Source organism: Trachinotus anak, unplaced genomic scaffold (genome assembly GCF_046630095.1).
Source record: "Trachinotus anak isolate AG129_WGS33_773 ecotype Australia unplaced genomic scaffold, CSIRO_AGI_Tana_v1 ptg000010l, whole genome shotgun sequence".
NCBI lineage: Eukaryota > Metazoa > Chordata > Actinopteri > Carangiformes > Carangidae > Trachinotus > Trachinotus anak.
In genome coordinates, this window is record NW_027273861.1 from 12,627,561 (window position 1) to 12,653,840 (window position 26,280).

The window sequence follows — 26,280 nt, forward strand, 5'->3', positions numbered from 1 at the left end:
TAAACCCTATTAAATATCTCAAGGCCCCTTGCAATTATCCTGTGGCAGGGTAGAGGTTCCTACCACAGTTAGAGATGAAACAATATGCATGTAGTTCAAATTAGCTCCACCTCAAACAGCTACATTAAATATTAATAATAAATCACACAGACAGGTGGACAGTGTTACTGATAATAGTTCTGTAATTTAAGATTTCCAGTGGCAGACTTTTACTTGTAATCAAGTATTATTTAAACTGCCATAAATTTTTACTAGTTTTTTCATATGAAGACTTAACTACTTTATAACTGGTTTAGCCAGATTTTAAATTGAATCAGTTTTATAAAACAACCTCAAGGAGGATTAATTTACAGCTATGACAGGCAGATTACAGTGAAGAGAAAGTTGTTGTTCTACTCTGTCATTTAACCAAAACAGATATCTTACATTCCCTATCGATGGTTTATTTAGTTTATAACCACTAACATACTGAATGCATGTAAAGAACACCTTTTTACAGTGTAATGCTAAAATATTTCTGTCCCTGATGGACCAGCTGTATAGTTGTGTGGGTATAGATCCAGTATGTAGGGTGCTTTCTCTCTGCCTCTTACGATGAGTCTTTTCAAACAAAGCAGAATGGGTCCCTTGTTTACCTCCTACTTGCTCCGAATGCTTGGGATAGCCAAGACAAGAGGCACAAGCATGCAATGCAAATACTTTCATTCTTTGCTGCCACACAGCACAATGTCAGAGTCTTCCCAAAGACCTGACAACTAAGTTACACATACAGGAAGCACTTATTCTATAAGAGAAAATTCTGACACACAGAGTAAAACAAGACAATTTAAAATGTAATTTATTGGCATTTTAATTTTAAATACACATTGTAACAAAATTTAGAAAGTCTAAAGCATACCAATACAATTAGTTTTTTTTTTTGGGTTTATTGTAAAACTATTTACAAAAAGTATTTTCAACTTGATAGAAACTGTACAGTCATCTGTCCACAGGGGGGGGTCAAGGGGACATGGGGGTCAGATAAGTAGTGAAGGCAAGTGGGGTGAAAAGCCACCAGTGTGACACTGAACTAGGAGGTTGTTTTCAACATCAGTGAAGATAAAATTTAGGTCAGAAACATCTTCTCTTCATACATTGTGTTCCATAGATGGTTCCCAAATTCAAACAAACTAACAAACAAACCAATTAAATGTGGGACCCCAACTGTGGAAATCATTGACCACGTCATTTCCCCGTGTTTTGCATATAAAACTAAAAACAGGAAGAGAAACACAGCCAAAATTATCTTTGGAATCCGTGGTAGTTTTAACAGGTTCGCAGGGTCATACTTCTTGTGTGTTTCCTTCCAGAGATCCTAGGCCTTCTTCATCTTGCCCATGTGAGTGCTGCCGTTATCATGGTGAGCAGAGCCATTGCTGGTGCTGTTGGCGGCTCCGTGGTTGATACCATTGCTGGTGCCATTCTCGTGGTGTTTGCCGTTCTCGTGGCATTTATCTTTGGTGTACACTGCTGTGCCGTTCTGACGCTGCTTAATGTCCTGTTTGGGCAACCGCTTACCCTTCACATAAGCCTGGATCCAAAAGTTGGAGAAGAGCACAAAGAAGAAGGTTCCATATATCCAGATGAGGTGGAGGATCATTGGGAACTGGTAGTCACAGCTTTCCATGAAGTAATACTGGGTAGCGTGGAGAGATACTAGGACAAACTGGATCTGTTGGAAAGAAACCAGGAGTCAGCCAAACATGTACTATACATAAATGTATAAAATAAATAAAATGAATTTATTGTGGTGCCTTGGGAGCAGAAACATGGACAACAACTGCAGGAGTGTGTACATACAAGCTGAATGGCAGTCATGTATTTCTTCCACCACAAAAACTTCTGGAAGCGGGGTCCAGCAGCAGCAAGGCCATAGTAGAAATACATGATGATGTGGACAGAAGAATTCACCATGGCGTGGAAAGATCCCATTCCACCTGGAGTAATAATCATAAAACATATTAGACTGGCTCCACCAGAGTAATCAAAGAACCTCTGACCTTTCAAGGAAATTAAGAATATAGAGGCTGTAGAGGTTTTATGTAGAGGCTTGGTTAATCATTTTCTCATGACTCAAAAGAATTAAGTACTTTACAGATAGTCAGCACAAGGTTCCATGAAGGGCTTAACAAGACCAAAAGTAGAAACCAAACAAGGAACATTGTGGTTGTTCACACGTCTACGTGTAAAAGACTGGCACTGAAGGAGGAAGTGACTATGCTACACCTCCTGGCTGCTTTGTCACTCCATTAATCGATTTTCAACTCTTTGACAAGTCAAGCTTTAGTTAATGAGTACTCACCAGGAGCATATCCAACTCCCCACCACCAGGTCCAGGGCATGAAAGAGTGGTGAAAGATGTGCAGGAAGGTGATCTGGCCATGCTTTTTCCTCAACACGAAGAAGATCTGTCCGAAAGAGGATATTGATTAGTTAAAGCCAATCTCCAGGGTTTTTCCTGCATAAAGAATTATGAGGCGGCCGCCTCTGTCAGATTCTGTGTCGCCTCTTGCTCTCGACAATGTCTTAATGTTACTTTTTATTCATCTTAACCAAAGATATTTCAAAACTTCCTGATTTCACCATCACCTGAAACCTGGTATAATTAAGGTTTGTGTATCTCAGTTATTAATAGATAAAAGACAACAAAGGAAAGAAAAAAATATCATCAAACTTTCAAATCAAAGTCCTCTGTTGTGAACAGTGGGGAAGTGTCTGTCTTTCCTCACTTTAAAATAATCAGAACTTTGGAAGAATGACAAAGACATAAACAAAATACAAACTGAATTTTCTCATTCAGCCAAATATCAGCTGGAAAAATATTGAACTTGTACAGATGTTAAAAAAAAATTCAAGAGACACCAACAGTGAATTTGTAAATGTGGCAAGGTTTGTAGAACGGCTGAAAGAAAGGCTTGTTCATTTGTGACTGATCTGTTGATTTTATTTCAATTAATATTTAATTTTAGTCTTTAAAATGTCATGAAACTGTGACATCTCCTACGTTGTTACAGTTTATCATTTTCCTTTTGGAAATCACTCAGGATTCACAGGAACTCCTAAATTTTGTTGAATGCAAAAAGAGTTTGCTTGAGCCAGTTGAAGACATGGTCACGTTGAACAGACTTACTGTGTCCATGAGCTCAATAATCTTGGAGAACCAGAACAGCCAGGCCACTCGGACCATCTGGTGAGGAGAATACAGACTCAAGTTAACAGGAAATTATCATTAATGACTAAATGCACAGCTAGTGAATAATGACTTCAGCCGATATCAGTCAAGTGTTATAGTATGTGTGACCTAGGAGTTATGAGGGACTCACTCGTAATGCTTGAGGACTGTTGGAGGTATCAACTGCATCACATCGCCAGGTATACGTTGTGGCCCAACCAGACATCAGGAACTAAATAACAAGAAAATTGTATTTACTCAGGGATCAAAAACTGTATTCAAGTTAACAGCCATTAGCAAATAACAAGCCGGTTGCTGAAATATTCAAAACGTGCAGAAAAGTGTTGTAAACATTAAACAACAGTGTCTTACTTCATAGACAATGAATATTGACAGCGCCACTAGCAGGAAGTTGTAGACTATCATGGCTTCCTTCAGCTGGAATGGCTTCCGATTGGCCATAATGCGAGGTCCAAGGTACAGTACAAAGAACAGGTAGGAAAGCAATATCCCTGTCATGGGAACAGGACTCTGCATCAGTGGATAGTCCTTCAGTCGCGGATCTAGAGAGAGAAAAGAAAATGACAACATGACGTTCAAAACATACAAAGGGAAACAAAAGAACAAGTATTTTGTCAGGTCAGTCACTTACCAAATCCGACCAAGAGGTAGTCATAGATATCCATGGCGTGTGAGCCAATCTCCTGAATCTCTTGAAGCATTCTGACCGTCTTGTATTGTTATGACCCAGTTATCTGCAAAAAGAGATCATCGTTAGTTTCACCTCAAAGTAGAGCACAGCAGCAGTCCATCCTCCAGTCCCATGACAGCAATTCAGTGAATGAAATATTCAGTTCAAGAAAACAGTATTTTGTTGTATGTCAAAGGGAAAAGATGACCTTCTTGGACACATCTTGATCCAGATGTGGGCTTTTTTTGATGCATTTCGGAACCGAAAATGTACCAATCTCCTTCCCTATCCATGTTCTGTGAAAATTCATTATTGTGCAATTTCTTTCTACACACCAAAATTTCCACAGACATTGCGAAATAACATTCAGCAGTGTTCTCCTTCAAGAGTGAATTACATGAATACCAGTGCACAAAAATAAAAAAAAAAACTCACATCTTTAATTCATTGGCTGCGTCTTGCTGGTGATCACCCGTGACCAATAAATTCCTCAAATGCCTTCGAGGAGGAGAATTTTGTGATATTCCCTGATTCAGCGAGACCGAAATGCAATTACTGGGACAGAGAAATTCAGCCCTCACCAAACAAACACTCCCACCTAAAAATCCCAGGATGCTTTGCCCTGGCTCCAGCCACTCATCAGACATGGCCTGATATCAGAGAGGAGGTGCTACAGGGAACTGAGAGGACATCCCTCCTCATCCCACAGTAAGGCTGCACTCTACAAGCTGTTCGTGTGCAGCACTCATACCAGAGGTTAAGACAATATCCAGACTGCTTTCCTCAGATGAACCCAGCTGTGAGCAAAAAAAAAAAAAAAAAAAAAGTTGCTGATCGCTGGACTTCAAACAAACTGCTGAACCCTAACACAGATATCACAGTTCCTTCTTGTTATGTGGCAACTACATTTACTGGAAGACTGCCACTACAAACTGAGCTCAACAATAAGTAGAGGGAGAAGTATTTTACTAATGGAAAGTGCCATGACATGCAGCCCTGCACACAGGAATGTTGCCATGGTTTTCAGACCTGCAGATTTCTGTTGACAAAGGCAAACCATATCAAGTGTAAACTGTAGTCACAAAGTAGAGGACATGCAGGGTGTGGTCTCCTCTCAGCACACTGGACCCAGAGGGAGCCATTGTTTGATGTACAATCTACAATACTGAGTTTTCACTGCCCATGGACTAAAGTCCAGCCCTCCTTAAGCCAATATAATTAAAAGCTAATAATTTCAGGCTGTGGAATGAAGGGCAGGGAGCTGAGCTAATGCCGGTCCTGCTCAGTAAAATGGCAAGAAACTAATACAGTAAAAAGAAATTATACTTGTGAACTAAAGTTATGCATCTTTTGCCAATAATTAGCTGGGTCTAAGTTTGAGGCTGTGAACCTTCTTTTGGTATCAGTTTTTAAATGCCTTGTCATATGATACGTAAACAGGAAATGTAATTACCAAGGAAACAGGATACAGTATATTCATTTAGGGCTATTTCAGCCTGCAACTGACTGAGTGCTTCAAGTGGATGATGTAAAACATCCTAAACATCTTGCAGCATTCGAAACAAACTTACAATGACTGCAGAAAATACACAAATAACACTTATGTTTGCACAAACCAAAACAAATGGCTCAAAATAATATGTAATGTAAAAAAAAATGATAATTTTATAGTTAATGAAAAGTGCTATTAATATTTTGCGAATTCATTGTGTCAGAGTTCAAAACTGATTCCGAACAGCAGAGGCATACAAACTGGACATTCCTCTTCTTTTTGTAGATACCCCCTGCGGTTTTGTTCACCTCAGGGCTTTTTCAGTAGTTAACCATAGGGCTATGTCAACACCAAGGTATCTTTGTGGTCGATCTCCTTGTTAATCTTCCAGGTGAATGAGTCCGGCATTCCAGACCAGTTCCTGATAGATGCACTTGACACTACAGATCAGCTTCCTCCCGCTGACAAGGTGAAATTGAATGGTGTTGTATAACAGATCAGACACATCACATTTCAGAAAACTCTTACACAAAAAGCTGTGGTTGTTTTTGAACCGACGATGAGGCATTTGGTCAGGCACCTCACATTTCAACAAGAGTACCATCATGTCTGTAGTGTAGAGTCTGTCTTGTTCTGAGGAAAAATGCTGAACAGTTAAAGTGATCAGAGCATACTCTGACGCTACACAATCCAAGGTCACTGTGTTACAATAACCTAGACATTATCACCAATGTGATCTCTTTGATCACATCACATGGCTTAAATTGGACTTATATAATTTGTTTTCAGTGGAAACTGAAACCTGTTATGTTGGCAAGGCATTAAATTTCAATAGTTTAGTGTCAGTTTGTGTATCATGAGAAAACAAATTTTGTTTGTTGGCAGCTGCCATTTTTCAGGGTTTTACATAATTTTGCAGACACTAAAAGTGCACAACATGTAAATTCAAAAATTTTACAATGTGTAGGATTGGCTTTTGAATACAAGTTATCCAGATTTCCTATTTTTCATGTTCAAACTACTTTATGAACATGCAACATGTGACTCTAGATCCACTGTGATTTTTTAGGAATACTGACTGATAATAAAAGCGATTGTGTGAGTCAGGAACACTAACAAGACAAGGCAAACAATATTTCTGTATCCTGAGACCCAAATGAAGATAGAAGTTCCAAGAAAAACGAAAATGAAGCCCCTACCATTCCAGCTCAGTGAAACCACAAAACCCATTCACAAGAACAACCAACAGCAATTTCTGCACCTCGCTGCTCTTGATACTTCTTTACCATTTATTGTATGTGACCATCAGTGAACTCAAACATAATGACACCACCTCACTGCTCCTAATCTTCACCAGTTAAAAGGTTTGTGCATTGCCACAGAATTTGGACTGATGGTAAAAACTGATCTCAGTTGTTCAGTGGACACTGATGTTCAGTTATTGCAACAATACTGGTAGTAATCCCACAAGAGGACAGGAACTTCCTCATAACTGTGGGAGGGGTCCTAAAAGTGTCTCCTGTAATATTCCCATGACAGTGATGCAATTTAGCAGCAGACACATGACCACTGAAGCACCAGTTTACATATTCTACAGCCCTAGGTTAGAACAGTCTATTCTTGTGACCAAACTAAAAAGCCCAGCATAAAAAAAATAAAGTCACTCCCTCTGTATATCCCACCACAACCACCCACTCAATATTAGCCAACGTAGACAACAAGGTGGCTGGTTTACATCTACCAAGGAGACACAGTACAGTGGAGAGGGAGGGGGAACGTTTCCTATGAGAGCCATGTCAATGAATCATAGGGATGGAAAAAGGGAGCTCACACTCACGAGGTAGGAGTTAATGATGAACAAACTGGAGCTGAGATGAAGAAAAGAAAAATCAGAGAGGTGTAGGCAGGAACCCATTACTCAAAACACACGTATACATTGAGACATTGTAAACAGAACAGCCTAAGATCCTCAAACACCAAAAGAACAGAAACCTACTCTGAGGAAAACCGGGAAAAACAAATCAAAAAAAAAAAAAAAACCACCCTGAGCTGCTCAACATGTGGGCAAACTCCACACACAAGTTAGTTCACCTTCTACATAACATTGAGCAACTTACCTTGTTGAGACTAGAATTCGCCCCTTAAATCATCAAAAGCGAACGTGACTCCTTTTTCACAGCACGGCAAAGCCTCTTCGTAAGCTATAAGGGCAGATGGGGCAGGCAGGGGTGGCAGCAGCAAAGAGAAACAGCAGCACAGAGAGAGAAAGACAGACACACAGAGAGAAAGAGGGAGAGAGAGAGAGATGGGGTAGGGGAATGAGAAAGTAAACTGATAAAGTGTGACTGGTACAGCAGTCTTCCAAATCCCCACCCTCCCTGACTCACACAGTGGATGAATAACCAGCTCACAGAAGGAGAGGGAGGGAAAGAGGCAGAGCCAGAGCGCGAGAGAGCAAGCAAGAGAGAGCGAGCACTGTGTGTGAGCGAGCGTGCAAGAGAGTACAACTGGGGTGAGAGTGAGATGGCCCCCATTTAAACCCACACCACAAAAAGAGAAAAAAAAACCTCAATTAAATGCAGCTGGCTACTTTTGTGACCGCCGCCCTGACTTCAACAACTTCAAGTTTCCCCCTTTGTTTTTTTGTTTTTTTTTACTCTCCTGGTCACACCCTCCACCCGCTGAAACAACACACACAAACACACGACTCTGGAGTCGCCCTGTACGTTTTCTCTCGGGGGTGGGCTGATAATATTATTCACAGGCAGCGGGCGAGAAATCAGTGGAGACTCTGTTATCATGAAGGGGGCCATTGTTATGCCGTTACTGGCTCTCTACCCAGCCAACACCCATAAAGCAAAACTGGCTTCCATTTCTTTTTCTGTGTTGGACAATAAATCATGACTAAAAAGCCTGAAACAAGTCGAGCTGTTGCTAAATTTGTTTCTACCTGGGCAATCTCAGTGCGGAAAACCCCCCACCTTTATTTCAAATTCTTTCAGATCATTATGATTATTATTTTTGTTTTGTCCACATAGCCTAATATACCATTTACAATTACAATTGCGCTTAATATATGGCAGATCTACCATATGCTTGCTTCATAATCTTGAAAGACAAAGCACAGATGTCCAGTTTACAGGCAGCTACATGAGCACAACATAATGGTCTACTGGAGAATCAAAACGCACTCATGCCTCACAGTGAGGAAGCATCATAAAACCTTGATGTTTACTCAGGGTTGGATAGTGAAGCTAATGACAGACAAAAACTAATGCTGCAAAAGGAGGAGATGACTCATACCATAATGTTTAAAATTCTTCCGAGCGTGTTGTGCAAGAAGGTTTCGCTCTCCCTGATAGGAAATCACATACTCTGATCTCACTGTCACACCCAGGAGATTTACAGGGGAATAAAACATTCATTAGTAACAACAATAATACTTAATAGAAATAGTAGATGCATGCTCCATTTGTGGGACTCTACAGAGAGGAATGTATGGGGAACCCATACAGTTTTCATGCATGGTTTCTTCAGATTTGTGAAAATGACTAGTTATCAATGTGTCCTCATCAAAACTGCACACAATGGCTTAAATAGAGGCTTTCAAAGATCAAGTTGTACATTTGTCTTCAGTCTACAAGGCAGCATTCATTCTTGCAGACCAACAGAAGAGCAAAAACAGCCTCGCAAAGCTAGACTATGCTCTCTGAATTCAGCTCAGGAAGTAAAATTCATAAGCAACATGCACCTTCAGTCTGTATAATCTGAAACTCTTGCACAGATGATCTTGTCATTGTAGATAGCCCTCAGTGTTGCACTGCAGCTGACTGACTGGGCTGGTTTGACCTGTCACTTGGCCCTGGAGGGAGTTTTGTGTGTCTGTGTGTGTGTGTGTTTTAGCCCCTCCTCCGAATACCAAAACACACCTGACAACAAAATAGATCATCGTTTTTTGCTACAGATGCTGACAGAGCCATCGCAAATATGATAGTCATCTTGTCCTGTGGAACAACTCCTCTTTCCTCCTCGCAAAATAAGCATCGCCTCGCCTGAAGGCAGAAGGATGTGGACATGCCAATGATGGTGGTTTACAAACATAGTCATTTAACTCCTGACTGCTGATATGGTTAACTTCTGAAATGTGATAGTCATCAAAAATGCCAATGTGTGACTGAAAGAGGATCCATCAAACCATCACAATCGCTCACGGTAAACCTACAAAGTCTCAACTATGTGGTATGAAATATATTTAACTGTTGAAACACAAAAATGGTGATTAATCAATAAAAAAATTAATAAATTAAAAAAATGAAAATGGCACATCATGAAGTTTTAAGATAAGTTGAAGTATGAAGTTATATAAATCTAGGATCATATGAATACTGATTTGGCTTTATGTGAGCCCAAAGTTCATCATCAATGGCACAGAGTAATTGTTGGTGCTTTAGCTTGTTGTGCAGAGAATGAGCGGTGTGTAAACCTTTTAAAGAGGCAATTACACACACTTCAGAGCAATGTAAGTAAAACTCCAGACTACACATGTGCTGCATATACACCCTGTTGCTTCCAGTTGCGTGCCAAACAAACTGCATCTGCAAAATTTAGACTACAAACCCATTCAATACACTAATCAGTGATTGACCATGCTCTTGTTGTGCATAAGAGCTATGTTAAAATCAATTCAGCTGTACTGGATGTGGATTTTAAGTATGTTTGACACAGCTGCCAAAGCTTAACGCTGAACTACTGAATCTTGGCAAATCAAAACATTATAATCCATCAGATTCTCTGTTGACTTGGAAAGTGTAACTGCAGGAATATGTGCAGCAGATGCATTATAGCAATGAGCACAGGAATTTCCGCCAGCATGTGACACACTGGTGTGAGGAGTGTGACTTTACTGTGAAGGTCTTGTCACTGTACAAATCTCAGGTCAAGCTATGCAATGTAAAAAAAAAAAAAAAAAAAAAAAAAAAAAGTTATTGGTGGTTTGGCTCCTGTAGAGTTTTTTTTGTCAAGTTATGTTTAGCAAACAGATTTATTTTCATTCCTTCATGTGCTCACAACTTTTAATAGGTCAGCACAAAGTCTTGAATGGCAGCAACTTCAGCCAAGTTGGAACTGATAAAAATCTGATGAATCCTAGTCTCACACAGCAAAACAACGACATACATTCCAAACAAGCCAGCATGATGACAGAGTCTCAAGGGAAAACAAGAGGCATTAGTCAGTGTGCTCTTCCTCTCCCCCAGAGACAGCAGTGTCACCTGGAGCCAAGGTCTTCTCTGTCCAGATGTGTCTGACATAACCTGAAGGACCTAAAGGCCTTAAGATAACATCCGAGATAAAATGACAACTACAACTCAACCTCATCCAGACCCATTCTGCCACTTTGTCATGTGAAGACCTAAAAATAAATAAACATACATACATATACACACACACATATATATATATATATATATACACATACACATACACGCACACGATATGCCCTATGACATATTTGCCAAAATAAGAAACACTATAACTTTAGCTACTATTATGCAAAATGGAGGCTCCAGTTAAAAAGGCTTATTTCACATTATTATTTGGAACATAGAAATAAAAAACACTAACAGTGGTCTGAACCATGTAGGGTCTTCAGCGCTGTGTGGCCGAGAAAGGGTGTGAACCTGAGCAGGCACAAATGCAGAGTACAGCTTAAAAACATTTTATCATTGTCCAATATATTTAATGAATTTCTGCACATTTATATAAATTAATATTTTGTTAATCAGAACTTAGTTTTATGTTTTTAGTTGACCCTTAAAATATTATTTTCCTGGGAAATAAATATTTCTGAATGTTTGGTGAATGTTAAACACTTTTACATCAATAATTACCAAAAAAAAAAAGTGGAGTGACATCACATGACACATGACACATTTAATTATGTTAAAGTTCACCAAGCACTGAAAAAGGAAATACTCCATTCCTCCAGTAACTTCCACCAATTCTAATAGACCCTTTAATAACTTCAATCTATAAACAACCCTAAACTTCATGGCATGCCTCATTTAAGGATGAGCTCGTGTGTATCGTATCTCTGTTGTGCATCTGTCTTTTGTCACATCTGAATATAAAAATCATGGGCCGGTGACATTGAATTGTAAGCTGCATAATCAAATTCAGAGCTTGTTATGAATGTTCTTTGTCTAAAGATCTGGGTTGCTCTCAGATTATACTGATTTGTGGTACGATAAAAAATGAACACCAGTGACTTAATGATAAACAGGTTGAGCATGACCCGTCCATTTTTAGTATACACTAAAGAAAACAAACTAACATCCAAATGTTTAAGCCATAGTAACTAACCCCCCCCCCCGGGGCACAAGAATGTTGCTGAACTCGATTCAGGACTGACATCTTTACACCATCTTCTCTTCACTGTGCTTGAGTGTGTGTATTGGTGGTGGTGGGGGAGTAGTATCACCCCTACCTGCAAGTATTCAGACGAGACTGACTGTTCAACACCAGTCTCATTGTCTTCACACCCCTCCCCCACTCTCTCTCTCTGTCTCACTCACTCTATCCCCTCCGCAGGTCTCACCCATCAACGACCGATTTTTGGAACTTTCCACACTTAACAATTGTGCATTGCGTCCTTATGAAAGAGCTCAAGCTGATGCAGATGGTGCAGAAATGACTGCACCTCAGCAGATTCAGGAGGCATTAGGCAAAGTGAATTCGCATGGTGGCATCCTTCAGTCTGTTTCCACAAAGTGAGGGGTTTGCAAAAACATGGATTCCACCTAATAATTGCTGCAACTGGTTAGGTATGATGTTGCAAATGGATTATATCCAGGACCTGTAATTACACTCAGAGTAATTGCCAAGATCTAAGAATGCTGAGATGTCACCACAATTAAGTCAAACAAGGCCAGAAATGTGACTGTTCAGACAAAATTGGCTGTAAATGAGGCCAAACCACAGGCGAACATACCCAGAATTTCTACAATAATCCCTTACTTCATAGAAAACTCTGCACAACCGTGGAAAGTACTGTAGGTCAAAGTTGAACCAAGAAGCCCTTCTGTAAACTGTGATGAATGTACACAATGGACTTTGTTTTCTCTTCCAAATTAACTGACTAACCCTGAGGACTCTTTTAACACTTCATCTGGTTGCTCATGTTTCTTGTCCTCTCTGACCTCTTAAAGAGGTAGCTGTGCTCTGAGATCTCAGCAGTCAAACTTGGATGGTACAATGTTATAATAACCACTTGAAACAATCAAGTCAAAGTCAAAGTCAAAGTCAGCTTTATTGTCAATTATGATACACATACAGGACATACAGCACAATTGAAATTTCAGTCCTCTCGGACCCACGGTGCAAACAAAAATACAAAAATATAAATATAAAATATAAATGTAATGTAAATGACAACACCTGTAGAAAGAAAGATCTCTGCAAAAACTGGCAAGTTTTGACAGGAGTCGTCTGCAAAGTATCCTGCCGTCCTGCTAATCTGAGAGGGATTTCCCAACCGAACCCATAACTGCAGAGGAAAAATTTACTGGGATTTACGAAGGAGGGTCCTGCACAAAAACAAGCCATTACTCGAAACACTTCGCACACCTCTGTCTTTGGAAACAAACTACTGATGTCTGAATGTCGAGACTGAGTTAAAGGCTTAATAAAATGCACTGCTGCAACAACAGTTCAAAGATGGCCCACATTATAAACTAAATACAGTTAATAGTAATACCACATAAGAGTTAAATCGTACCCTAATACTCATATTTAGAACAAGCAAATAGCACTACTACTAATTTATTTTATTGTTAAGATTTGAAACAGGGAACTCTTAACTAGGCCTGCACGATTTGAGGAACATCTGCAACACCATTGCTCAATATTGCGATGACACTACGACTTGCTATAAATAAACAAATACCTAAGTGTGCGTATGCCTCGATCATTGTGCCAGCTAACTTCAAAGTCACTATCAAATTGAAAGCTGAATGAAGAACACAGACACTGGTCTCTGTCTGACATCTCCTCCGTCCTCCCTCTGCTGCTCATGTCTCCTGCAGGTAACGCTGCTGGAGAACAATCGAGCTTCTTCATAACAGTTCACTCAATGTCACTGCTGCTGCGCTGGTGTAAAACAAACTGCAGGCTCAGGCGTCCTAATTCATTGCATTTCAGTCAGTCTTTTGCAATGTGTTTAATGCACATGTTCATAACACGATGATGATGAAATACGATTTATCAGTCAGCACTACTCTTAACTGTGCCCCCCTTGCCAAAATAGGTGTGTCCTTAGGCGTCGAACTAGAGAGCATGCTTCAACTCATCAACAAAACAACTTCAGACTTGACTGATGGGGCATTTGTAAAACACACCTGGTAGACAAGTCAGTATTATGCAAGACTTCCACCATGACTGGAATGACACTCTCCTTGCCTGTCAAGAATACCAAAGACACTACTATGACAAGAACTTACACTTGATATTTTCAAACATGCAGATGTTGTAACGTTTGAAAACTGTAGTAAATAATCATATAACAATGATTTTCTGATATGACCATTAGGACACAGATGGAGAGAAAACAACAGCCAGTTGCCGGTGTCTCCTCAGCAGTTGAGTCATTTTACAATAAGTGTTGTTTACAATTTGACCTTTGGTCTAATTTCCCCAAAACTGATGATGCCTCTGTTAAAATAAATAAATTAATAGGCAGGGAAGTGACCTTAGTGTCTATGAAATCTATGCAATATTAAAAATCCAAATTTTACAAAACAGAGCAATGATTGGAGGCCACAATTAAACCCCCCCCCCCCCCCCCCCTCCCCCAAAAAAAAAAAAAAAGCAGTCAATGATAAAACCAAAAACACACCTGAAGTTGTTGCCACCTGTCACCTCTCTGGCCATGCTGGTCAAAACACACTACCAGCCATCTGAGGCCACCATGACATATTCAGAAGACATAACAAGGCCAGTGCTTATATCTGGCTGCAAAAACTGACTTTACCCTTTATCCCTGCACTGTTTAAACAACAAGTTAAACCACATCCCAGCTATTTAGTAATTCAATTGTACCAAATCGAACAGCATGCTTGAAATCAATGCAAGTCTCACTTCTGTTTCCTAATTTGGTGAATTCATTCACTTCAAGTCTACAGAGATTGTCCTTGAGCTAGTTGTAGAAGGTATAATCAAACCCTTGAACTAACTCTTACAGCCACTAAACAGCAGCTTCAAAGGGTAGATTCACACTGAGGAATGTGTTGTAGTAGTAAACTACTGCTGCATCGGTTCAGGTGGGTTCAAACTTTACCAGGTTCAAATTCACGCCGCACCCCAAATCAAACTTCACACTTCTTCTAATGAAACCAAAGTGGTTTGAGCAGAGGGTTGGGTGGGTTTCAAAGTTGCTCAAGTATAGCTTTGTACTAGCATAAAATGTCGCTGTAACATAAAGTAGCAACCTTTAACTGTCATTTACAACACTGGCCCGAATGAAATACTGAATGTCAGGTACAGAGGCTTCTCCATCCACAGGAAGGAGACTAACTAAAACAAACAGTTTCCTAAAATATCACCAAAGGCCTACTCTGTTCAAAGACTTCAGATTGTTTTAACAGGACCTTTCACTGCCATTTGGAGAATCTAGCGTGCAAACATCAGTGTCACTTCAGGCAGCTTCTTTCCATTCCACTGGAAACAATGAGAACATTAAATTTTGCCACACAGACCAACAGGATTTAAATAATTTATTTGCCGAACAAAGCAAACATGGGCCCCACGACAACTGACACCAGTTGTACAGTTTGCCAGAGACTCGCTGTGAAGCTGCTGATCTCCATCTAGAGCTCGTAATGATGTACAAACAGCCTGAGGAATACTGAAGAGGATGTAGAAAGTCGGGACCATAACTGACACTACTGCGCTTCAGTGAAGTAAGTCACTGAGAAGTAAACAGTGTTTTGACAAGGATGCCTTAAAAACCAGGCTGGTTGGTAATATGTGGTAAGGGAAAAGTGAATGGCTAACATCTTCCTCTACCTAGAAAAGCACTTTAATGCATCTACTAAGTGACCAACAGGAGAAGACTGATTAACCAACCCAGCTCAGCCATGCATGAGTTTTCTTGTTAAAAACCTGGTTAAAAAGAGACAAAGGCATGCCTACTGGCTAAAGCTTTTACTCTTAATATCTCCTCTGTTCTCGTGTTTCAGCGGGGGCTGTTGACACTGGAGGCTAATGCAGTGATAACAATGTGCAACCTTGAGGCGTTAACAGTCACAGTGCTGCCTTAGTGTTTACATTACTATCAGACATACAACCGGGCTGGTCGACCTTGAGGCCCTTTGTCTCCATCCCACGGTCGTTAGTTACAGCTAATGTTAATATGTCTACACGCAGTTGGTGATCCATAATCTGCCTTAAGAGACCATCACCTGGGAACAAAAGAATCAATGAGGACCAATCCACATGTACGAGGATCTCAGGGTGCAGATGCATTATAGAAAGCCCCCCCCCCCCCCCCCCCATCAAAAATGTTATATTGTGACAATTAGCCATATGCACAGTGTTAACATGGCACACATCAGTACCAACAATGCAAACATCTGAAGAGTGACAAAGCACAGCCTTATCTGGATCATACTTGGCGCTCAAATGACGGTTACTTTTACGGCACAGTTTTAGCCTCAACAGCATCTGCTCCTCGACTGTACATTGCATAAATTAGATATGATTGCATTTATTTTCCTTTGTCTCCTCCCCGCGTTAATGAAACAAGAGTTTGACATGACTAATATAGTTTAATTCAGTTTCCTTTTTGTATTGAGATTCACACAGATAAAGTTAAAGGTAAACTCCTCTTCAATTAGTCAAGCGTTAAATATAAAAATCCTATATCTCACAATATATTTATCTGGTAATACCGTTAAAAATAAATGTTAACATCCAACCTTGTTAAACCAGTGACCTCTGCAATACTTCCTAAATGACTCATGCTGCAGTTTCCTTTCCTTTTTTTTCTCTCTGCACACTGAAAACAAAAATGTTTCCAAGCCAGCCATTACATAAATTCTTAGTAATATTTTTGCAAAACATCTTCACTTTGTTGTGTTTTTCTTTAACTTGACTGACTTCCACTGAAGAGCAGGTGATGTTCAAGGTGAGTTAACAACTGAGTTAAACATATTTAACTCTTATGTTGTAGTTTTTTTTTTTTTTTTAAACCACATTAATCATCCAAGTAACTGCACAGAGACTAGCTGCGACATACCTAAAATAAGACACTGTGCCTGTAAAACTGTGTTTGGCCTCCTGCTGAGTAAACTGAGCATGAAAGGTGTCCACTGTGCTTAAACCGTTAGACACCGTTATAACATCTGATCAGCAGGTATGTTTCACTTCCTGTGGTCCACCGAGGTGAAACTACATCTGCCATAATTCATGTCCTACCCTTTCAAACACGGATACACACATGAGTCCTGATTACTTCCATTGAGATGTTTGACAGCTACAGCGGGCCTCAACAGGACAGTCAACAATATCTCCTGTCTTCAAAGGGCCCAGCAACAACAGCTACTGTGCGCAGGCTATAAATGAGCCCTTTGTCCGCAGACCAGGTGCAAATGATGAGAAGCGGACGCACACACACACAGGACCATCAATAGCCCGTATAACGAATATGATTGGTATGCAAATTCACACGGGATACACATTTTGTTACCGGACATGAGGTCAAGGGTGAAAAACAGAACCTACTATCCAGAACGAAAAATGTGTGTATTTTTCTTAATCTACGTCTACGATATTGTTATAAATACAAACTAACCCACCTGGATGTTTATAATATTAATAATATGACGCTGCGTAAATGCGCGCACCCCCCTCGCCCCTCCTACCCCCCCCCCCCCCCCCCCCGGGAGAGAAACGCACCTGAAAGTAAGTAAAAGCTCGTCGACGCGGGAAGTGAACATTTATCTACCTGCTGAGTTTGGTGAAAACGGAGTCGGAGAGGTTTGTCACTCACCTGTGCTGAATGAAAGCCGCGGCGTGCGTCGAAAGCAGCGCGTGTCTGAAGAAGTCGGCCCCGCTTCCTCTTCCTCTCCGCTTAAGTCTTCCTCCTCCTGACCCAACCCTTTGATGGAGCTGGAAAAAAAGGTGGAGTCATTTCTACTCCGCTGCGAGTTGGTCGCCTAATATGGACGTAATCGACTGTATCAAATCAAGGGTTTAGCTGTCAGCGGGCAAAGTGATGCTTTCTCTGTCCCATAGAGGTGACACTTAACTCTAAATCATGCTACAGGGTTTTTTTCCTTACACTATCACTGATAAACTTTTATATGCTATATATATGGGAAGTAATTGTAATTTAGTTTGACCAGCAGAGCATTAAATCACTAACAACTGCAATAACTCAAGAATGTCCCAATAAAGTCAATTATTTATTTCGGTTTTGTTCCTTGATATAAAGAGAGCAAAGATGCAAGACTTAAATTATCATGGTGAAACGATCTCCATATTTATAACATGTAGATTAAGATAATAAGATAGAAGCGTATCTGGCGCACCTTTTTATTTCTCTGAACAGTTTTCAGGATGACATTGACATTTGTGACATTTACACAACATTGTTATCACAGTGCGGTTTATTCAGGCTTCTAATCAATGAATGACGGACTCTGATCCCCAGTAAATAAATATGTGCTTGTAGGTTATATGTCTGTAAAACAGCAGCAGCAGGAGCAAGATGTTTTACATATATACACAGGCTACACTGTATAAACCATACCCAAACTCATGTGTCTGTTTACATAACACACTTTAAATTACCACACTTGCAGCCTGTTAAAATGAGATGGATGCATACTCAATTCTTGTGGTTGACACCATCCTGAAGGTGAGCTTCACCCATAATGATTATAGAGAGAAGGTACTGAGCCTGCAGCGAAGTTGTAGCACAGTGTGTCAGACAGCTGCTCTGCTTGTGTGATCATAAATCATCCGCTTGTGAGGTAGTAAACTGTCCACCTGCTGCTTTTAGTGCAGGGCCTTCTCTTACCCGGGGCCACCAGGAGAACTTTTGAACCAGAAAGGACAACTCGTCTGACGCTGTCAGTAATCTGTGACTAATTTAAGTACAGTACTAATAAAGTACAGGTAAGACACAGAAATACACAATAGCCTCTTCTCATGGTAACCCAGACAAAGGCTGAACTGACAATAAAATGCATGGTAGGCATCTCATTATAAAGATATATATATATATATATATTATATTATAAAGATATATGCCTAATATAAATATTACAAACTAAAATGTCTCAAATGTCACTTTCTAATGTTACTTTTACTTAAAATAAGAACAGGTGGTCGAACTCATTTGCAGTTGAATAAACAGGCACATCATGCTCCCCAAATCCTCAGGTATTGTGTGTGTGTAACTCAGTGCTAGTTTTGAGGCTTTGCGTTGAATCTGTGCGACCGGTTTAAGGGCTCAGAGCGACAGGCAGCCTGGTTTTACGCTGAGTACGCTGAGTGATGATCAAAGGTGAAAGGCCTGACTGGTTCCACTTCCTCCTGTGTCACATTTCTGGGTGATGACAATAACACTTAGAGCAAAAGCAGGACCTAATCTGTGCATGTCTCCTGTGTATGTCGTCACAGTTGGGAATGTTTTTTGTTTTTTTAAGACAGTGGCTTTTACCTTTTTCTTTTCTTTAAATTGAATTGTCAAGCTAATCCATATAGACTCCTGCTAACAATGTGCTTTAACATTCAAACTCAGTAGTGTAATCTGACTTCTTCCACTTTCACTTCCACTTATGGTACTTTATATATTATGCTAAATACAAATATTTTATGCCAAATTGATAAATACTAAATGATATTCAATCAGCATTTCTAATAAAAACCTCCAACACCAATCATGACTGTAACATAAGTATCTGTATCTGTAGTCTTACAATGTTAATATTTTTTTTTTTTCTGTTTTCGCATTAATAGTTTTTACCAGTATGAAAGAGGAAGAAGAAGAAGACACCTGGTGTTCTCCTCACAGATCATTCACTGATAGCCCAAAAGACAAATGCAGTAGTCATGGTGACCCCAAGTGGACATGCTGGATTACTGCAAGTCAGAATTTCTTTTTGTTCTTTTTTATTGAATATATATGTATATCTATCTATCTATCTATCTATCTATCTATCTATATATATATATATATATATATATATATATATATATATATATATATATATATGCACACTTAGCAACCCATTGCAAATACCATTTTATCTTCTCTAACCTTATAAAATACAACACATTTTGAGTCCAGCAAGTGCAACATATGGGGTTCAGACTCCTTCCAGTTCAGCAAAACGTGTATATTGTGATAAAGGTCAAGGAAGCAATAAAATTTAATGTAGGTCTTTTGGGGAAAAATTGGGAATCTCCCAACCTCAGCTCAACTTAAAGGCAAAACTAAATGTTATCATGAATCCAGTTCGATTCGTCTATACAGTTGTGTGAACTGCTTGCTTTTGCAATGATTGCTCCCTAAATAAGAAACTGTTACATACCAATCTGCATTTTTAAAGCACCTGTGCAACAAGCGTGAACATTACAACTTGAAACTTGCTATCACCTTATCCCATCCTTTGTCTGACAGTTTTATCCCTCCCTTACTGGAGGGAATCATGTCACAAAGAGTCTAGCCATCTTATTTTTTCAGGTTGTATTTCATTACACAGTAGAGAAACAGACACCCTCTGCATTTTAGTGGCACCCATTCACCTCCAAGACAATGGGAACAGTCATGGCAGCTATCACTCAGCCCTCAAGGGCACAGGGAAATGGACTGTTTCAGTCACACATGCCAGTGTTTGTTGAATGCAGATTCTTGTCAATGTTTTGAAAAGCATTTTTTGGTGAATAGCTCTTTCTCTATTTAAGGGAAAGCTCTGAGTTAAACTACAATATCTTTAAAAGGCCAAGAATTTAAATGACATGTTATTGAGACTTCACAAAAAGGAGCAACATGGGCTGCCAAACATCCAGAAATATTTGTGGGATCATTCTGCTCCTTCTGTCCTATATGTGGCTCAAAAGGAGGGGTTGTTTTCTCAGGACCTTTACCAGAGGGCTGGGCTCTGCCTGCAGGACGAGAAGAAAGAGGGGGAAAAAAAAGGAAAAGAGGGAGGGCTGAGTCGGGGTTTGGAAAGACCTTTTCCAGCCCTTCTTCTCTTTCAATTTATAGGTCCTCTATACACACCCACATACAGACACACACGCACACTCACACACAGATGTAGACACCAAGAGCAGGGCCCAGTAGACAAAGTCAGGATGTGACATCATCAACAGGAAGAGAAGCCAAACAACTTTTTCTCTCTTAACTGTGTTGTCTCTGCTGCCGAGAGGAGTTGGAGCCTCTCGGTCTGTTAGTGGCCGGCAGGGAGGGAGAAGATCCAGAGGAGGCAAGAGGGGGGTAGAGCAGCTGGAGCTAACCTCCACAGGGAGTTTAAAGTCAAGAGATCCGACGCTCAAATCCTCCCTGAACTTGCAACGACTTTCCACCCTGTCCCAGACCCTCCGCTGTAGGATTTCAGCCAGGTACAGTGCAGACAGCTTTTTCCATTCAGTAATCTCTTGCTTTTAATCTCACTCTGCCTCTTCCATTGTATCTGGTTTCTGTGACCTGCAATGTGTTATATGTAGAAGCAACTGTTTTCTCTTTCCTTTTTTGCGTCATGACTTTTGTTAGTTTGCAGTGTCAGAAAAACAAACTATAAAAACCATGAAAGTATGCAGGGAGGGCTGCCAAACTCAGTACGTGATCAGACATGCTTCAGACATGCTGAGGCTGTTCAGGCATGCAGAGAGACGTAAAGTGATTAAAATTAAAGTCACTTTGTCTCAGGTGCTGGATACAATTCATCATCATCTTCAGTAACTGAGAGTGTCCAAGTTTAATGTTTGGCTGAAACTGTCTCCCAGCGTTCGAGGACTGAGTGAATGAAGCTCTATAACTTTGAGCCTTCCTCTCAAGCCCTTTTGTTATGGACACATTTAGAGCTATCTCATGACCACGTATTCATGCTCCCCCAGTGGTGAGCTTTGAGCTGAGATCAGGCTGACTGTGAAAGCTAGTGGAAAGTAAAAGTACCCTTCTCATATATCAAATGCTGTCTTCAGTTTAAATCCTCACCATCTACTCAAATGAACTCAATGAGTGAAGGGAAACCAGCGAAACTATGAGCTTCACAGACACACGAGGGGTCTGTGGATTGTGGGTTTTGTGAAATGAGTCACTAAGTCAACTAAAGTTCACAACAAACAGCCGTATCAGTGCTTAGTCTACAGTGTAAGTACAGATGATAATGCAAAGGCAGAAACTTCTCCTAATTTGAGTCACGGGAAAGCAAACACAGGAAATGTTAAGACCGGCAGTTCAAAAAGAGACTCAGGACACAAATGCGGATATTGTATCATGTTGCAACCACAGTCACTTGAATGTGACTGCTGTGTCAAATCTCTGGAGGCAATATATGCTTTAATCCTCCAAAGTACTGAATGGAAACAGGCAATTCAGTGGAGAGATGCCTGTGTAGCACAATGAAATGAAACCATCCAATTATATGACGTACCAAGATTTTATTTCTTAGAGACCATGCATCCTATTTTTCTATAATAACCTACTCAGTTAATATTCAAATGCTAACATTCATGTTTTATTATCATGACAATGAAGGCATTAAGTCACATACTCATTCAGTGAGGTCCCACCTCTAATCAGTGTATATTATCTGCCAGATGGTTAATAGCCATCAGTAATCTATTGGTTGTGTGTCATATCCCAAGAGTCATTTCCCAAGGGAGGGGCTAACAGTCTCTTTTCCATCAGTTGTCTTGTTGTGTGTCAAGATTTTTTCTTTCATAGCATCTACTTTCATACCCCCAGGTGTTCTGAATGAGAGTCATAGCACTGTCTCTCAGCAATAAGACCGCTGGACTGACATTTTCTGTCAAAATGCTTCTAAAATCCTGTTTCGGCCTTAGTGAGTCACAACACGCCATTCATTTTCTCAATTAAACCTGACTCTAGTGACCTGATTTGTGCCACAACTGACTGAAACTGTTGCTATTTTTATCACTGGGTGCTACTGAAAATCTTGTGATATGGTCAGTTTGGTCACACAGAGCAGTGGACGCAATAATGGTACATTTGAGATGAAGTCACTGGTTTGTTCTAAGTGGGGGAATACAGCCTTTGGCCCACATGAGTCATTTTAATGACCTAGTTCTTCAAAATGTTTGACTTGTGAATTTTGATGTATTTCCTACTGTGTTGTAGCTATAGCTCTGATGTTTTGGTCATATCCAGTTTTTTTTTTCATTTTTGATTTGAATAGACAGGAAAGGAATAATCTGACCTCTCTTGTTGTTCTGTTTCACAGGGACGCCCCACCATCTGAAAACAAGAGCTCCCTGCAATCTTTGCACGACAGACGCTGACCCCTGTGTGGCCTGATTTCAGAGCTGAAGCCAGCCTGGTTACCTCTCTCAGGAAGGTCACACTCTATCAAACTCAAAACTAATTATTATTCTGGAGAGCTCATTCTCCCCTTATCTCAGGGGAAACGACCAAGTCAATGGCGTTGTGTCTTGGACAAGTGTTCAGCAAAGACAGAACATTCAGGCCAAGGAAGAGGTTTGAGCCTGGCACCCAGCGATTTGAACTCTATAAGAAAGCCCAGGCCTCGCTCAAGTCCGGACTGGACCTGAGGAAAGTGGTTCAGCTCCCGGAAGGAGAGAACATCAACGACTGGATTGCTGTTCATGTGGTGGATTTCTTTAACAGGATCAACCTGATCTATGGCACGGTGAGCGAGTACTGCACCGAGCGCACGTGTCCCATCATGTCTGGGGGGCTGAGGTACGAGTACAGGTGGCAGGACGGTGACGACTACAAGAAACCCACCAAGCTGCCCGCTCTCAAGTACATGAACCTGCTGATGGACTGGATAGAGTCGCTCATCAATAATGAGGACATCTTCCCCACCAGAGTAGGTGTGTGTGAGGTGTCTACAGATGAAGGCCATTATTGAATGAGCAACATAATACAGGATTGAGTGCTGCCTGCACTGATGTTGTGCTGCAGTGTCAGTCTACAGAGCTCCACTGTTCTCCTTCATCAAGATGGCAAACGGGATGATGAAGGTCAAGCAGAGGTTAATTAAACAATAAGGTTGACATTTAGAGGAGAATGAACGGGTGACTGTGGTGTTATTCTATCTCAGCACCAGATTTGACAATCAGCACTCATTAGAGGTGCATAATTGAGGCGTGAGCTCATAGGAAGCACAGTGGCACAGTTGTTAGCACTGACGCCAGCGTTTGAGCCAGTCAAACCTTTCTTTGTGTATTTAGACATACAAACTTTCCCATAAGTGTGAACGAGTTTTGTCTGTTTATTAGCTATTTGTCCAGGGTGTTTCCCTACTGCTTGCTCAGTATGTGCACAATCCTCCCATGGCCCTGGGCAGGAATAAATGAAAAATGGATAAATAGATTAAGCACAGGATGTGCCGCAATGTGCTCAAGTACAGTGGTTCCCAAACCTTTTTGTCTGGCACACCTCCAGAAATACCCCTGATTGATTTGCCTCATTAATAGCTTCAAGGAATTGTTTCATAGTTTTTCACCTCTGAGAAAACACAGCAGCTTCGGTGGCTCCCTAACAAACTGTTAGCTTTTAATGTGAACTTTCTGATAGCTTGCTCATTACTTTTCTTGATTATTGAGACAGCAAATATGGTAAAGATCAGGTTCTCACCGATTTGTAATCCTATTTGGGTGTTCATTTTCATCATTTCTGTTTTTGCTTAATAAGATGATGATATTTCTCCTCCCACCTTCGTCTGTTCTTCGACACAAACATTTTGACTGACTGAGGTCTTGTGGATCGGAAACATTGTTTTTATACATTTTTGATTACAAGCTTTTCTCTTTCATTTCCATTTTTATCAACCCAGCACCTGTTCTTGAAATTACTACCTCTCACTGAAATATATTGTCCATGCAAATCAGATTTCGTAATGATCATTGATGTTGAGGAGAAATGATTGTACTTACATAATACAACATCTGCTAAAATGATGGCAGATGTTGTATTATGTAAGTACAATCATTTCAATCATTTCATTATAAAAAACTGGTTACATTTTTATCTCAGACCTAATCAAAAGATTTCTCAGGTGAAGCTCTCTTCATTTCTGTAACACTTATCTCCCTTCTTCGCTCCAGGTGTACCTTTCCCCAAGAACTTCCAGCAGGTGTGCAAGAAGATCCTGAGCCGTCTCTTCAGAGTCTTTGTGCACGTTTACATCCATCACTTTGACAGTATCTGCAGCATGGGTGCAGAGGCCCACATCAATACCTGCTACAAGCACTACTACTACTTCATCTCAGAGTTCAACCTCATTGATCACTCTGAACTAGAGCCCCTGGTGAGATGCTAGTGTAACCTCAGATGTGTCAGTCTCACTGTGAATGTACAACACGAGCTGTGTTCTCTCTAAGATAACGACAACTTTCCACCTCACAAGTTTTCTATCAAGAAATAAACTCGTAACGGCTTTATAGAAATTTGTTTGGTTTGAAGCAACAGCCCACATAAGAGAAGTTGCTGACTTTGTGCAGTCATAATGAGACAGAGTTTGAATAGTTGTTGCTTTTTTCCAACAAAGGGATCTCCATCACATATGAGCTAATGGAGTTCCATTCATCAATAAAAGGGTTCAGTCGTCATCATTATGTTGCTCGGGCTGGTGTAATTCCCCCTGCAAAGTGAAATAGGGAGAAAAGATGACTCTTGTAAAGAGACCCTGTTTTATTGTCCCATTATTGTTTGTTCTATAGGAACAATGCCTTTCTTTCTTACAATAAGAAATTATGTTCTTCATTTTGAGATTGTAGATTGCTCTTCATAACAATCGTTCATCTCCTCATACAATAAGAACTTCATGTGCTAAACATTTTCTTTTTTTTTTTCTTCTTCTACAGAAAGAGATGACGGAAAAGATATGCAATTAAACCAAACCACATGGACAAAGGAGTTTACATTTTGACGTTACCTGAGCCCTGCGAGAAAACACCAGCTTCAAAACACTCAAAACAAAGAACAATTTTACATAAAGTTGCATGAGTGGTTTTCTAAGCATAACTGGGAAGGTCCAATTATGTACCACACTTCTTCAGATGGTGGCACTGTACCTTCACAGATGTTTTTACTTAAAGCGTGTACTTAAATGGTGCTGTGATGCCATCATTATAGGACTTTGTATTACTTTATAATAATACATCTCCTGTACTTTTTCTTTACTCCTGCATGTATGTTTATGTTTGACCTTTTTAAATGTTTTGATATACAGTGTTCAGTCTTATTTCAATGAATGAAAGGTTGTATTTTATTTGATGTGTTTTTCTATTTCAAAATTGTTCTAAGGACAGAAAAATTGTCTAAAAATGACCAATATTATGGCGTGTGTTTTTTTTTCTAATTTCAAGCACCGCACCACAAAAAATGCATAAAAACACTGTTGTTATTCTGTTTTAATTTTTGATGCAAACACTGTATAACAGAGAAAACACGCATATTAACAGTATGAATATACATTTTCATTACATCTGCTAGACGGGCTGAAATTTTCACAGTTCCATACCAAAACCAACACAGACAAATACCGATTTCACCACTTAAATGTAGATGGAGGTAAACTATGAACGAGAAAAATGATAATGACTAAATATTATTGGTATGTGGCGTGAGCCGTATTTCCTCCAGCCAGTGCTGAGCTGCCAAAACTCTGA

The 26,280-nt window shown here is 40.1% G+C and overlaps 2 protein-coding genes across 5 annotated transcripts; one reads left to right on the forward strand and one right to left on the reverse strand.

Annotated features, from left to right (window-relative positions):
- Positions 1 to 822: 822 nt before the first annotated feature.
- On the reverse strand, positions 823 to 17,575 carry elovl1b (ELOVL fatty acid elongase 1b). Of its 3 annotated transcripts, none has more exons than XM_071487625.1 (8): positions 17,438 to 17,575; positions 3,864 to 3,966; positions 3,584 to 3,774; positions 3,363 to 3,443; positions 3,170 to 3,226; positions 2,342 to 2,447; positions 1,840 to 1,976; positions 823 to 1,711 (listed from the first exon to the last, which is right to left on the reverse strand). In XM_071487625.1, the coding sequence occupies exons 2-8, from the start codon at positions 3,931 to 3,933 to the stop codon at positions 1,355 to 1,357; spliced, it is 999 nt and encodes a 332-aa protein (XP_071343726.1). In that variant the 5' UTR covers positions 3,934 to 3,966; positions 17,438 to 17,575; the 3' UTR covers positions 823 to 1,354. The 3 variants fall into 3 exon arrangements, with proteins under 3 accessions (XP_071343726.1, XP_071343725.1, XP_071343727.1); XM_071487624.1 differs by lacking the exon at positions 17,438 to 17,575 and adding an exon at positions 7,512 to 7,898; XM_071487626.1 differs by lacking the exon at positions 17,438 to 17,575 and adding an exon at positions 4,338 to 4,629.
- mob3c (MOB kinase activator 3C) lies at positions 17,431 to 25,945 on the forward strand. 2 transcript variants are annotated; one of them, XM_071487628.1, is made up of 6 exons: positions 17,431 to 17,568; positions 19,414 to 19,542; positions 20,829 to 21,021; positions 22,866 to 23,478; positions 24,715 to 24,917; positions 25,474 to 25,945. In XM_071487628.1, the coding sequence occupies exons 4-6, from the start codon at positions 23,061 to 23,063 to the stop codon at positions 25,501 to 25,503; spliced, it is 651 nt and encodes a 216-aa protein (XP_071343729.1). In that variant the 5' UTR covers positions 17,431 to 17,568; positions 19,414 to 19,542; positions 20,829 to 21,021; positions 22,866 to 23,060; the 3' UTR covers positions 25,504 to 25,945. The 2 variants fall into 2 exon arrangements, with proteins under 2 accessions (XP_071343729.1, XP_071343730.1); XM_071487629.1 differs by lacking the exons at positions 17,431 to 17,568; positions 19,414 to 19,542; positions 25,474 to 25,945 and having other exon boundaries at positions 19,673 to 21,021; positions 22,866 to 23,474; positions 24,715 to 24,911.
- Positions 25,946 to 26,280: the final 335 nt, after the last annotated feature.

Bases quoted from the DNA above. Each gene is read 5' to 3' on its own strand.
- mob3c (XM_071487628.1), top strand. From the start codon at position 23,061: ATGGCGTTGTGTCTTGGACAAGTGTTCAGCAAAGACAGAACATTCAGG. The intron at 23,479-24,714 runs GTGTGTGTGAGG...TCTTCGCTCCAG, and splicing joins CATCTTCCCCACCAGAGTAG to GTGTACCTTTCCCCAAGAAC. The intron at 24,918-25,473 runs GTGAGATGCTAG...CTTCTTCTACAG, and splicing joins ACTCTGAACTAGAGCCCCTG to AAAGAGATGACGGAAAAGAT.
- elovl1b (XM_071487625.1), bottom strand. From the start codon at position 3,933: ATGCTTCAAGAGATTCAGGAGATTGGCTCACACGCCATGGATATCTAT. The intron at 3,444-3,583 runs GTAAGACACTGT...CTTGTTATTTAG, and splicing joins CAATATTCATTGTCTATGAA to TTCCTGATGTCTGGTTGGGC. The intron at 1,712-1,839 runs GTATGTACACAC...TCTTTCCAACAG, and splicing joins ACATGACTGCCATTCAGCTT to ATCCAGTTTGTCCTAGTATC.